The sequence below is a fragment of the Aquarana catesbeiana genome, linkage group LG05 (genome assembly GCF_042186555.1).
Source record: "Aquarana catesbeiana isolate 2022-GZ linkage group LG05, ASM4218655v1, whole genome shotgun sequence".
Lineage (NCBI taxonomy): Eukaryota > Metazoa > Chordata > Amphibia > Anura > Ranidae > Aquarana > Aquarana catesbeiana.
This window is the reverse complement of record NC_133328.1, coordinates 206,280,920-206,295,013: the sequence shown is the minus strand read 5'-3', so window position 1 is coordinate 206,295,013 and position 14,094 is coordinate 206,280,920. Positions and strand designations below refer to the sequence as shown.

Sequence of the window (14,094 nt, the reverse complement as noted above, 5' to 3'; positions counted from 1 at the left end):
TCTGTGACCAGAACAAAATGGGGTCTATGAACTGTATTACCTCAGTGGAATTGTATTTGATTTAGCAGCTTATAGACCATTTCTAGAAGCATTATATAAAGCTGGTTAATCCTTGAAATCTTCTGTTACATCTCCAAACGTTCTCTAGAGAAAATTGAGGTGATGTGCCTAGGGTGCGCATTTTAAACTCTGCTTTTTGACCCATTAGGTAGATGAATGCAATCTCTGTTTTTTGTTTTTGAGGATAAGTGGGAAATCAGTTACCAGTAATGCATCGGCAGGTTCAATAAAAAGCAATAAAAACTGTCCGATATTCAGCCCACGTGTATAGAAGCTGGCCATTTGGCTGGCTTCTGTCGGACTAGTATGCTGGAAAACCAGCAGCCGACCGGGTCCCGATCAGCGCTCTCAGCCAATGGGTGAGAGCGCTGACCGGATTGTTCTGGCGGAGGGGGCCCTCCCCATGTCCTAACACAACAGCTCAGCGGGGAAGATCGCTGTACTAACGTTGGATTGTTAGAGTGGCACAATGGCTTTGGTCGGAGCTGTCATTTTTTTTGGTTCAAGTCGCTGGGTTGAACAAAAAAAACTATTAATATGTACCAGGCTTAAGAGAAACAGAAATGAATAAATACTATCAACAACATTTCAAGTAAACAGTTTACTTTAATATTTAATCTCCAGCAACTGCATGGTAAAATTCAAATTGTGGCTACAGTAAAAGTAGTTTAGATGAGAGCACAAGAAAATATGAGTCATAAAGATTTCAAAAACTTATTGCATTTTACATAAAACAGATGGTACAAAACTGTGCAAAAGTACAGATAACCTAGTATACAAATAAAGTCTGTTTAAATCTATTCATACAACTTTATTAAAGTGAATAAAAAAAAACAAGACCTAGGATTTTTTTCAGTTTCACAGAGTTATCCTGCTGTTTGTCCCTCTCTGTGCAAGCAATAGCATCCCCTAGTACTGCCATATTTCTTAGTGTGGGCCTAGATCATTTTTTTTTTCTTTTTAACAAATACCGAGGCAGGTCAAAACACCTCTCACTCATCAACATGTTATCCTATAGGCACCACAATCACTAGCAAAAGTTTTTTGCAAACTTTGATAATTGTAGGATTCGTTTTAATTTCTTCTAACATCACCTAAATCAATTAAAAGTTCATAGGGTGTTTAGTCATGTGGCAACTGAAATTAATTGAGAAGATCTGTCCATTAACGTCGGTACCCACAAGAAGTCTATGTGTCTTTGACCATTCCTATCCATGAGAGTTGGTCACTGACCAATGAATGTAATGCAGAATAATAATTAATACAAGAAAAGAACATGACAGGATTCCTTCATTCAGCTCACAGTAATGAAAATAACCGGTCTTTTTCATGCTTGCCCCATCAGGAGATCCAGCCCATGTATATTAAATAAATGTGGTTTAAAGCTATCAGTGTGCCACACATTAAAATTAGTAATCTCATAGTAAAACCTAAAATACTTCGTACTCCTTAAAAAAACTCACTAGGCTAGTTGACTGGCAACACAGCTCTTTGCAAAAATCTGGGTATCTATAGAACAGGACCTAGCTCCCTTACAGCTGCCATTCCTCCCATGGGTGGATCTGGGAAATAGGGGTGATGTCTCAAATATTATTCCACTTACCCACTACCTACTCAAAGAGTGGAACAAACTTTCAGCAAACATCAGAGTCAATCATTTGAGTTTTTAAAAGTATAGATTATTGCATATGCCAAATCTTCACCAGTGTCCACCTTGGTCTCCAAATTTTGCTATTATTTCTTTATTAAAGGGATTCTCTTTTCCAAAAAGTCCAGGCCACCTTTGCATTGCTTCTTCCCAAAGCAGATCTGCTCCAAGAGCAGAGGCGTTCTATGGAACAAAAACATATTTAATTGAATTATTATAATTATTTCAGAACCAAGTCCGAGAAAATTGAGTACTGTCCGTGATACTTTTTTTATTTGCACTAACATACAATTTTTCAGGACAAGCTTTCGGGGTATGTCCCCTTCTTCAAGGTCCAAGCAGTACTCTTGGAGTACTGGAGTACTGCTTGGACCTTGAAGAAGGGGACATACCCCGAAAGCTTGTCCTGAAAAATTGTATGTTAGTGCAAATAAAAAAAGTATCACGGACAGTACTCAATTTTCTCTGTCACAATTGCACTAATACGGCTACAATCAAATCAAGTAGAACCAAGTCCCAAATGTATTATTCATTTTAGATAACTTTTCTGGATTCTGGACTTGGAAGAGACGTTTTCTGATTAATTAAGGATCAGAAAGAAAAACTCTGTGGGGGGGATTTACTAAAGTTGGTGCACACAGAATCTGGTGCAGCTGTGCACAGTAATCAGCTTATGACTTGAGCTTGTTCAATTAAGCTTTGACAATAAGTCCTCGTTCACATTAGAGCGATTTGTCGTGCAATTTGACAGGTCAAATCGCATGACAAGTCGCAGCCTATTGCTGGCAATGGCACCGATTTGCAAAAGTAGTTCCTGCACTACTTTTGCCAATTTCGGGTGCAACTTCAATAGACATCTGTGCACGAAGCTGCACAGATGTTTTTCAAGTCGCACTGAACTGCGGCTTTGAAATCCTGCAATTTCAGATGAAGTCAATTGATTTCAAAGCTGCGTTCAATGTGAATGTGAAACCTAGAAGCTGATTGATTTCTGTGTACAGCTGCACCAGATTCTGTGTGCACCAGTTTTAGTAAACCTGTATTTTCTGGTCCTTCCCTATTCAACTGAAAAGGGAACTATCACTACTAATAATACAGATAAAAAAAAAATAAGCATTTCCTTTGAACATAAAGGATTGTAGTGCCACACTTTTCAGCCTTCTTTGCAAACTCAGCAGTTTCAACTGAAAGCCATGTATGGATTGATACTTTTATAAGATGGTCCAGATTTCTGGATAGATGCCTACAATAATATTGGCTAAGTCAGAATATCAAGATACTTTTTTGTTAATTTCAGTTCGAACAGCAGTTTGGAAATTTAGGAAGTCAAACAATCACATTTTGCTTCTTATTGTAAAAAATAAGATGGATAGAAACAAAGCTGAAACTGCACAGAAGAGTCAAAATCAATAGAAAAGTAACAGAGTGACAAATTGCAGCATAAACTATAAACTTTAATATAATATTGATTCTGTTCTTTCCAAAAGTAAACTACTAACTCCTCTGCAAGTTTGAACAATACAAATTAAAGTGAACTGGTACAATTGTTTAATATATATTTGTTGTTATTTATTAATGTTAACATATTATATTACTGTACAGTGGACTGTACATAAGTATGGTCTAATTTAGGCTCTGTATATTTAACTGTAAAGTTGAGTATACACCATAAAAGTACACATCTCCATTAGATTAATCTATAAATATGGCATGTAGTCTAATCTGAGACACTGAGCAATTTAGTACCCAGACTGAACTCCTGGCAACAAAATAAATGCTCCTATGAAGATGTCATAGCCAATTGTTGTTAAAGGATAACTGTACTTTTAGTATGTTTATGTCTTAAATAACTTTAGCTGCTACGGCATTTTAGGCAATCAAAACCTCTATCTTGGTTTCATTTTTTTTTTTTTTTTTTTTTTACCAGTGAACACTCCTTGTTCCAGAAATACCTATAACTAGTTGAATCGCAATCCTAATGAGACACAGCTTAAAGGATAAATTCACTTTTTAGAAAGAAATAATAAAACGCAAATTGTTTTGCATGTAAAAAAAAGGGCATTTGTTATTATTATTAATTTTTGGAGCCTGTAAAACATTGCAAAGGCTCCTCAGTGCCATGGTAGTTCATTGAAAACTACAAGCCGACAACTTTCCTATTCACAGGAAACTGAATAAGTGATGCAGGTGGGCGGAGCCCTGCTCAGCCATGGGTTTTTTTTTTTTAAATTGTGAGAGCTAGCCAGGGGGGGGATCCCCGCTAGCTGTCAGACTGGGGATCAGGGAGGTACGGGGGCCGGTCTGTTTGTAACATGGTACATGTTACACCCTGAATATGGGTGTGACGTGCAACATGTTACGAAAGGTGAACTTATCCTTTAAGAGGCAGTCTTAGGGAGAGATTTACTAAAACTGGTACAGCTATGCATAGTAACCAATCAGCTTTTAACTTCAGCTTGTTCAATTCAGCTTTGACAGTAAAACCTAGAAACTGATTGGTTACTATGCATAGCTGCATCAGATTCTGTGTACACCCGTTTTGGTAAACCTCCTTTTTAGTGTAGGACACTTATACGTGCAAGAAGAAGTAGACCTGGGAACATTTCCTTACCTGATCAGGATGAAATCCATCCACTGGCTCCAGCAGATCCCATGGCTTTCCTCCAAGACTCTTCCATTTTGCAATCACTTAAAAAAAAAAAAAATCAGATTGATGTGATAAATGTTATTAGTGGAATGTAATAAACCTCCACCCTGAGTCCTGTATAGGATTTATCTTTTTAAAATAATATTAGTCTATGGTTTCCAGAAAGTGGAAGAAAAGTAGAAAGCATGTACCATTACTTTTGTATATGTGCAATTATAAGTTAAAGTAAATGTAAACCTAATTCAGAAAATTTGACCTAAGCACATATATCTGTAGTGTTTTTCTCATCTCTCTTCAAAGCCCTGAGTCCCGTATCTTTCTGCTGCTCTGTTCTTCAGTTATCAGCATGATAACTTCTGACAAGTTCTCCGACAACCGAGATAAAACCAGCCTGAAATTTGTGTCGGGATGGGTGCTATAAATAGATTAGCAGAGAGCTGGTCTATTCACAGCACAGCTCTACACATTCCTTCCTTTGCCTATGTGGAGTGGAGGTGTGTGCCTTTCCTCTAATCAGCTGTCACACACTGTATGCCAAGAATCCACTCCCAGTGCTGAACAGGAAGAAACAAATCTCTAACACGATGTGCACTTTCTAAAGAATTTAGCAAGTTGAAGACAGCAGATATACAGTATGTATGTAAAACTTATGTAGGGAGATTTGTTTCGTCTCTGTGTATCATCTGAGGCTGTTCACTTCACTGGGTATATGTGAAGGTTTACATCCACTTTAACCGCTTGCCGACCACGGCACACAGATGTACGTTGGCAGAATGGCACAGACAGGCAAATGGGTGTACCTGTACGTCCCTTTGAATTTGCCACCTATCGGGCGCGCGTGCCATGGGAGTGTGCCCGCGGGTCCTGGGAACTCGATGTTCGCAGGCGGCCCGCGATTGTGGTGAGGAGAGGCAGAACGGGGAGATGCCTATGTAAACAAGGCATTTCCCTGTTCTGTCTAGCAACATGACATGTCATGTTGTAGTGAGCCCATTTCCCCCTACAGTTAGAACACCTCCCTAGGACACACTTAACCCCTTAATTGCCCCCTAGTGTTTAACCCCGTGCCTGCCAGTGTCATTTATACAGTAATCAGTGGTTATTTGTAGCTCTGATTGCTGTATAAATGACAATGGTCCCAAAATAGTGTCAAAAGCGTCCGATGTGTCCGCCATAATGTCGCAGTCCCAATAAAAATAGCAGATCGCCACCATTACTAGTAAAAAAAAAAATAATAATAAAAATGCCATTAATCTATCCCCTATTTTGTAGATGCTATAACTTTTGCACAAACCAATATAATATAAACTTATTGCGATTTTTTTTTTTTTTTACCGAAAATATGTAGAGGAATATATATTGGCCTAAACTGAAAAAGAAATTTGTTTTTTTTATATATTTTTTGGGGATATTTATTATAGCAAAAAGTAAAAACTATTGCTTTTTTTTCAAAATTGACGGCCTTTTTTTGTTTATAGCGCAAAAAATAAAAATTGCAGAGGTGATTAAATACCACCAAGAGAAAGCTCCATTTGAGGGAAAAAAAGGATGTCAATTTTGTTTGGGTGCAACATCGCATGACTGCGCAATTGTCAGCTAAAGCGACGCAGTGCCGAATCGCAAAAAATGCTCTGGTCAGGAAGGGGGTAAAATCTTCCGGGGCTGAAGTGGTTAAGCTTACAAAATAAACATCTGGACAGTGGAATTGGGTTCTCATGTCTCCTAGAAGGTGTTATTTTTCTGCATTTACCATGTGTTTGGAACCCATATGATAAGCAGGTCAGCAAAAACTCCACTGACTTTTTATTGAGCCGTACACATGGCAATTCAGAGGCTGTGTTTAACCTGCATGCAGTATGTTCTATTGAGCTGCATTTGAACTGCATGCAAAGCAGGTGAAAGTCAGTCTGTCTTTCTTGCGAAACTCTGCGTTGGTTTTTTTTTCAAACACATGCGCACATCGCAAACACTGAGTTTCACTAGAATGCCCATCGATATGAGCCCTTAGACATGGCACACACAATTATGCATATGTATGGGCTGTGCATACTGTATGTATTGGCACAACTGCCTGTATTTTCCACCACATTGGTGTATGTGACAAGATGACAATGCTGGAACACAATTGGGAGACAGTTGTCGCCTCCTAATAGGATGTGCCTGAGCAAGGACATTCATGGCAGGATCACTAGTTATTTTAATAACAGCTGCAGATGAAAAAAAAATATTAAAAACAGCTTTTGAATTTAGAATACCATGTTAAAGCTTATATGAGATTTTAATCTACTTTCGGATGTAGGTTTTGCTATTAACGCAAATTGTAGGCCTTGAATTTAATAGCATTCGTGCCCTTAAAATCTGCAGACACTTTTTATTTTAATATTCAACTGGCATAATGTCATGCTCAAGCATTATGTTGCTTTATAGGAAATAAGATCAAAAACTGCAAGACATTATCTTGATAAAAGGTATTTGTTGCACGGAAACCCAGCAAGCATAAATGACTGTAAATGATGGTAAAACAATGTGCAAAGCGCTTCACAGTGATAGAAGAAGACAGGAATACATTCTGGAACTATGAAATATTTAATTTCCAGTTCTGTGTCATTAATTCAGGCAGGATGCACACAATTATAAACAGGATGGAGGAGCAGAGCATGAAAAAAAAAAGCATTTGCATTGATGCTTATTTCTTATATTCCTTTCTCTATCGCATGCAGTCATCTTCAGCTTATATAACCGTAGCATTTGATGCAAATGTAATAACCTTAGAGGCTGGAAAAAAAATAAAGGAAATTTCTTTTTTACAAAAATAGTTATGTGTTATGGCGTGGGGACATTGCGTGGGTAGAATGAAATATTATGGCGTCTCTTGGAAATATTTGTAAACCGCTACCCTGGCAAGTTGTATCCAGAGGACATAACAGACTAATATATCTGTCTGCCCCGGGAATAAAAGCTGTGCATTTTATTAAAACGCAAAGCATTAAAATAAAAACACGCTGATGTGTAAGTCGTGAATAAAATGAATAAGAGGCAAAAAGAAGACATATCATTAGAGGAACATTACTGCATCTTGTTTTGTTCGTTTTATGAGGATGATGTTAAGTTGGACCTCTGTGATAGGGGCCAGATTCAATGGACCAGGATTATGTAAAGAAAACAAAAAAAGGTTTTAGACATCCAATATTTAGGCGTTCCTAAAGGATCACTTCCTTTTGTATAAGTCCCTTGGGTCACTTTTTACATTTTTATTTTATTTTGGTAAAAGCTAATACTAGAATGAGCAATCTGTCTGCTTCATATTCAAGGCTACTTTTTTAATTTACTGTACAGACTGACAAATGCTTGCTTTACCACTTCAGCCCAAACTATTTTTTTCCTCAGTTTAGGCCGATATGTATTCTTCTACATATTTTTGGTAAAAAAAAAAAAAAAAAAATCGCAATAACCGTATATTGATTGTTTTGCACAAAAGTTATAGCGTCTACAAAATAGGGGATAGTTTTATGGCACTTTTATTATATATTTTTTTATTAGTAATGGTGGCAATCTGCGATTTTTATCTGTACTGCGACATTATGGCGGACACATCGGACACTTTTGACACTATTTTGGGACCATTGTCATTGATACAGCGATCGGTGCTATAAAAATGCACTGATTACTGTGTAAATGACACTGGCAGAGAAGGGGTTAAACAATAGGGGACAATGAAGGGGTTAAGTGTGTCCTAGGGAGTGATTCTAACTGTGGGGGGGATGGGCTTCAACTCACATGACAGCGACCACTGCTCTCGATGACAGAGAGCAGTGATCTCTGTCATGACACAAGCCAGAACGGGGAAATGCCTTGTTTACATAGGCACTTCCCTGTTCTGCGGCTCCGTGACACGATCGCCGGGAGACTGGCGGACATCGAGTCTGCCAGTCTATCGGGCACAGTCACGCTGTACGCGGCGCACGCGCGCCTTCTATCCCCGCCTCTTAAAGGGGACGTACAGGTACGCCCATTTGCCCACCGCTGCCACTGTGCTGACGTATATCGACATGCAGCAGTGGTTAAACTATAGTGAGTCTTCTGACTCCTCTCAAGATCCCATTCAAACATTTAATCTATAGAACATTTGTTGAATTCTGCCACAAATGTCCATGTAGAAAAGGAGACAGGGAAAAAAAAAAAGACAAAAATCATTGATGCCCCCTTTATCCAGCTGCCCAATGCACTGCTCCTTAAGGGAACTAAAGCCCTGCCTTGCTCAGGGGTTGAAAACTGTAAAATACTTTTTGATACAATAAAAAAAAATACAAATGCTGAGCTGTAGTTCTAAAATAGAGCTGACTGAGAAGACTATATCATGATTATTTCATTTAAAGCGACTCTGGATGCTGCCTCTCTTCAGAAATTCTAATTGCTTGTTATTGATTGTTATTGATTGATTGATTGATTGTTATTTAAGAAAAAAAAATCCAAGCATGTCCAAACAGGTTTATACTTACCTGCTCTGTGCAATGGAGTTGCTGCCCTGATCCTCCTCTTCTTGGGTCCCTCACCATCACTCCTGGCTCCTCCTCCCCCCCTCCCGAGGCCCCCCAAGCCCCTTTCTATGGGGGCACTCACGTGGGCAACAGACAGCGGGACTTGGCCCTGCCCCCGGCTTCCTGGTTTAAATTGCTCACACTGCCTTGGCAAAGCCTCAGAGACCAGGAGGTAAGGGGAGAAAAGAACTGCAGATGGGCACAGTGCTGGTTTGAATGAGGGCTCAGGTAAGTATAAAGGGGGGGGGGGTACTGATGCCTAAACATATTTTTTACCTTAATGGAAGGATTGCAAGAAGTTAAAAATGTTTAGGATTTATAACCACTTTAAGTACGTTTGAGCCACAGACCCAGAACAAGTATGTTGCAAACAAGTGTAAGAAAAGAGTCAGAATTCTTTATCTCTATACCTATACTACTGTAGGCCAGTCATTTTAGACAGCACTGAAGCCAAGGCATCATTATCACAAGGCGATAACAGCTATGGCAGCCAACAACATTCTCTTATGAAAAACTCAATTTATTTACAATACATCTTATTGATACATTAATTATGAAAAAAAACAGTGTGTCTCATATGAATGTTCAAGCAATTCTGCTGTACCCCCCCCCCCCCCCAAAAAAAAACAATCAAATGCACTTTTTGGAATACAGAGGAGAAACAAAAGAATCTGGTTGCTGTGGGACAACAGATAGAGATGTTTTCTCTCAGACATAAATGAGACAATGAGGTTGATATACTGAAGGCAAAATATGTTTCTACTATTAAAGGGAATTTGCACTTTGTAAGGGAATTTTGCCTTAGCTTACTGAATAAGGGGAAGCTCTGCTGACTTTTATCATCTAATAATGTGCAAGCAATTATTTATGTTCTTTTGCATGTTATTGGGTATTCTTTGCAAAGTGATTTTTCATCACATTCGCTAAGCTTTTTTTGCAAATTCCCTTACAAAGTGAACCAGCCCTTTTTGCCTGTAGTCAATCGCCCCCCATAGTGTTTTCGAATGCCACTGGCTCCTGTTTGAAAGAGCAGTATTTTTGTTCTATTTTTCATGTTTGCATTGAATTCTGAAGCTAGGAACAATTTTCTATTCCCATTAAGATGTTCCCACCCTAGGTCCAGACCTCTTCGGCCTTTCCAGAAATGCAGGCCTGCAAACAAGCACTAAAAGTAAATTGATGTTTTACCTTTCCGATATAAATGTTCATAGTAATTAAGCTTAAAATGTGTAAACGTCTGAGAAGTTGCAATGTCTTGAAGGACGTTGGAAAGCTGTTCAGCTCTCTACAAGAGAAAATTAGAAAACAAGCATTATCACACATAAGATATGCAGCAGATGTACTGTACTCAACAAGACTACATAATCAAGTTTATTCATTTTGCTTATCATCTTTTAACCTCTGTGTTATGCCATACATTTTAATCTGGACAAACTACAATAAAAGGACATCACACGGATTCTATTGCTTGTAATATCAAAATTTGTTTCCCCAACAACCTATACTACTGGCCAACGAAAAGGCACCACACCAAATAATTGAGGTTTCGTTTCTCACTTCTTGCTTATTATGCACTCAGTGTGCATCAAATTCTACAGGCACTTTTGTAACACACCTTGCTGGATTTAGCGATAATGCTGGGATGTTGTTACCTTTAAGTTGCTGGAGACCCAAAAAAAGTAAAATCAGAAGTAAAAAAAAAAAAAAAATCTATTTTACTCCTCTGTTACTTTGCACACGCCACATCCCATGCAAATGTGAAAAAACTGATGAAATTTAGGTGAGTCATGGATCACAGACTAAAAGCGCTTTGTAGATTTTGTGGTGCCCTAACCTACCTTCTAACACAAAACTTTTCAATTATTAAAAAAATATAAAGTTTTGATTGTTTAGAAAGGTTAATACAGCTGGCATTTTCTTTAAGAGACGCTCCAGGCTCCCCCCAAACAATTAAAGTCAGAAGCTATAAATACTGTAGCTGCTGACTTTTAATATAAGGACAATTACCTGTCTAGGGATCCAGTATTGTCCTCACTCTAACCGATTCTTTAATTGGCTTCGGGTGCAAGCGTCGGCATAGCAAGGAAGGAAAATAGGAAGTTAAGCTTTTGCGGCTTCACAGTCCATTTCCTACTGCGCGTGCACGAGCCACCTGCGCCTTGTGAATAGTCCCGTAGTCTTCTGGGACCTGTGATGTGTCCCAGAAGACTGCGGGGGAAGGAGGGGGGGTGCAGTGATCTGAGCCAGAACTGGGAGCAGGAACCTGTCATAACCAGGTACCCACTCCACCCCAAAAAGTGCCAAATGTGGCAGTGGAAGGGAGGGAGGGTGTAAACAAGCGAAACTTTCCCTTTTGGGTGGAGCTCCGCTTTGAGGGGTCCACTCATTGCCAAAATATTGGCAAAATCAGGAAATTTTAAACCTAATTTTGTCACAATCGGCAAGTGCATTGAGTAAGGCCAGTTAAGATTTCATGTATGGTTCTTGTTCTACACACAAACATGGAAGCACACACAGATGTGATGACCTTATTAATTGCTAGTGTATGTAAGGTTATGCCTTTCTTGATTCATACTGTAAGATTATTACCTCTGTGGTTAGATTTCGGATTGTTCCATTTTTGTTCATCCAACCTACACAAGGGTTGATCTAAACATAAAGCAAACAATTGTTTGGTTAAAAATGTAAATCATTATTCTAAACTGGTTGAGAAATTACATATGGATAGAATATTGACATTTATGTTAAGCGTAATTTCACTCAACACAGCATGTGAATCATTATCCTCTAAGGGGTTAATTTACTAAAACTGGAGAGTCCAAAATCTGGTGCAGCTGTGCATGGTAGCCAATCAGCTTTTAACTTCAGCTTTAGCTTCAGCTCAATTAACTTTTGCAAAAAAAAAAAAAGGGTAACGTATTTGTTTCTATGCAGAGCTGCACCAGGTTTTGTACTCTCCAGTTTTGGTAAATCAACTCCTGAGTGTCTATGGCAGGGATCTCAAACTGGCGGCCCTCCAACTGTTGCAAAAGCTCCCATCATGCCTCTGCCTGTGGGAGTCATGCTTGTAACTGTCAGTCTAGCAAAGCCTCATGGGACTTGTAGTTTTGCAACAGGTGGAGGGTTTGAGACCCCTTGTCTATGGGCTCTTTCACACGGGCAGACTCCGCCCACAAATCCGCCTACTCAGCAAGGGATATGTCCACTGATCCCTGCTGAGCAGGTGGATGACAGGTCTGTGTCCACTGTGCTTATGCAGAGCAGACACAGCTCCTTTTTCTTCTATGGGCTGTCGGATGTAAACAGCCTGCCTGTCCATTTGTATCCAACTGTCATCTAATCAGATCTGCCCGAGAGACGGGGAACAGATCCCCCATCCGACACATGTCCGTTTACATCCGCTGACAGGTGCACCCAATCGATCCGTCGGTGTGAAAGGGGCCTTATTGAAAGTAAATTTAGGACTAGGTCTACATTATCACCTTATCTGACTTATACTGTTTAATTACATTCAAGAAGGTTAAATGTATGGAAACATCTTTCAATTACAAAAGTTCCAGAACAGTTTTGTTGACACAGAGTATCCAAGCTAACATTAACTTTTGTAGTCTGCTAGAAGGAAAATTTGCATATTCAAACACAGTCATTTCAAATCAACTGAACAAAACCTGACATTTTGCTACTGAAACAATGGAAGCGTAAAACAAACATTAGAGGCTTATATGAAATATGAAGAAATGCATTAAATCTGTTTCCAGATACTCCACTTTTATATTTTCCTATTATTTGACTGTGTGACTACCTGTCATTTGATACATTTAAATGTAATTTTTTTTTTTTACCGAAAGACAGCTCAGGAAATCATAGAATTGTGCATATGTGACATCCTTGTTTAACTGTCCTGCATTAAGAAAAAAAGAAATTTAGATAGTCATTTGACAATTTAAATTGGAGATGAATACAAATATTCAGTTTATAAATACATATATTGTATAATGAAGGTGAACAAGCATTATCACAAATGTTAATTACCGATGGGATGATATCTGTCATGTAAGGTATCCCAGAGGAATCGTCCATCAGCTAATGACATTAAAATGACATGGCTTCCATTTGGTAAATGTGTATCTAGGTATTGAAGATCCTCCATGACATCAGCTTTCATCTCTGCAGGTGTTGTCATATGTTTAAGTGTATCTGCATGACTAGAACACAAGAAAAACAAAATATTTTTTAGCTGTTGTGCAACTTTTGCATGAAAAAAGTCAAATAAATGCCATTTGACCTCCTCCCCTGCAATCATCTATTATAGATGATTGCAGGGGAGGAGGTCAAATGGCATTAATTTGACTTTTTTCAAGCAGCGCTTGCAGTAATGTGTAGTGTGTGAGCTGCCTGCCATCATTAGGCCTCATGCACGCTGGACATTTTACTGCTGCTCCTAGGGGCGTCAGACATTTTTTTTACCTTCCTCTAAACTCCCTTGCATGTTAGCCTGTGTGCCCATGCAGATATAGACTTTTAGTGGGCTTTAGTGAGAGGGGCTTTTAGAGGCAGGAAAAAAAAAAAAACTCACTGCCAGTGTGTCCAGGAGCAGCAGAGTTTGGACAGAAAAAAAGCTTCACGCTACTAAAAGCTGCTAAATGCACCTAAACGCTAGGCGCTTTTACCACTTGAGCATTAATTCATTTCAATGGCCCAAATAAATGATTTATTCTGGCCAATTAAATGAATTAACGCCCAAGAGCTTAACACCTGTAAAAGCTCCTAAGGCCTCATGCACACTGGACGTTAACGTTATAAAAACACCAGTAGCTTTGCAGTGAGTTTTTCAAAGTTTTTGTAATAGCGTTTATTGTTTTTATTGTATTTTGTGAAAATAACGCTGGTGAGCCGCGTTTTTCAACGTTAGAGCATTTTTACAGCTAAAAACTGCCTCTCAGAACCTACTAGTTTTGACGCCCCAGTCAAAAACAGTTGATAACAGCCTATGTGTGCATGGACACATTGGATAACATGCTGGGGAGTTAATTGGCTGTAGAAAAAAACGTCTGTAGTCAAAAACAGCAGCTGTCAAAACGTCCAATGTGCACAGTGTTGCCAACCGCCCGTATTTTTACGAGTAGCCCGTAAAAACGGGCACTTTTTTCCCCGCCCATAAATGCCCATAGTAGTGGGAATGTGCCAGTAAAAAATAGCCG

General features: G+C 39.0%; 1 protein-coding gene across 1 annotated transcript in view; it reads right to left on the bottom strand.

The window, feature by feature from the left end:
- Nucleotides 1-646: 646 nt before the first annotated feature.
- The window catches only part of AOAH (acyloxyacyl hydrolase), a 165,975-nt gene continuing 152,527 nt past the window's right edge, over nt 647-14,094 (bottom strand). The window contains exons 16-21 of the mRNA XM_073630511.1: nt 12,926-13,098; nt 12,736-12,794; nt 11,483-11,542; nt 10,082-10,178; nt 4,320-4,396; nt 647-1,891 (exon numbers count right to left, since the gene is read on the bottom strand). Coding sequence (XP_073486612.1) covers nt 1,760-1,891; nt 4,320-4,396; nt 10,082-10,178; nt 11,483-11,542; nt 12,736-12,794; nt 12,926-13,098 — 598 coding nt within the window. The 3' untranslated portion in view covers nt 647-1,759. The remainder of the gene's footprint in view (nt 1,892-4,319; nt 4,397-10,081; nt 10,179-11,482; nt 11,543-12,735; nt 12,795-12,925; nt 13,099-14,094) is intronic.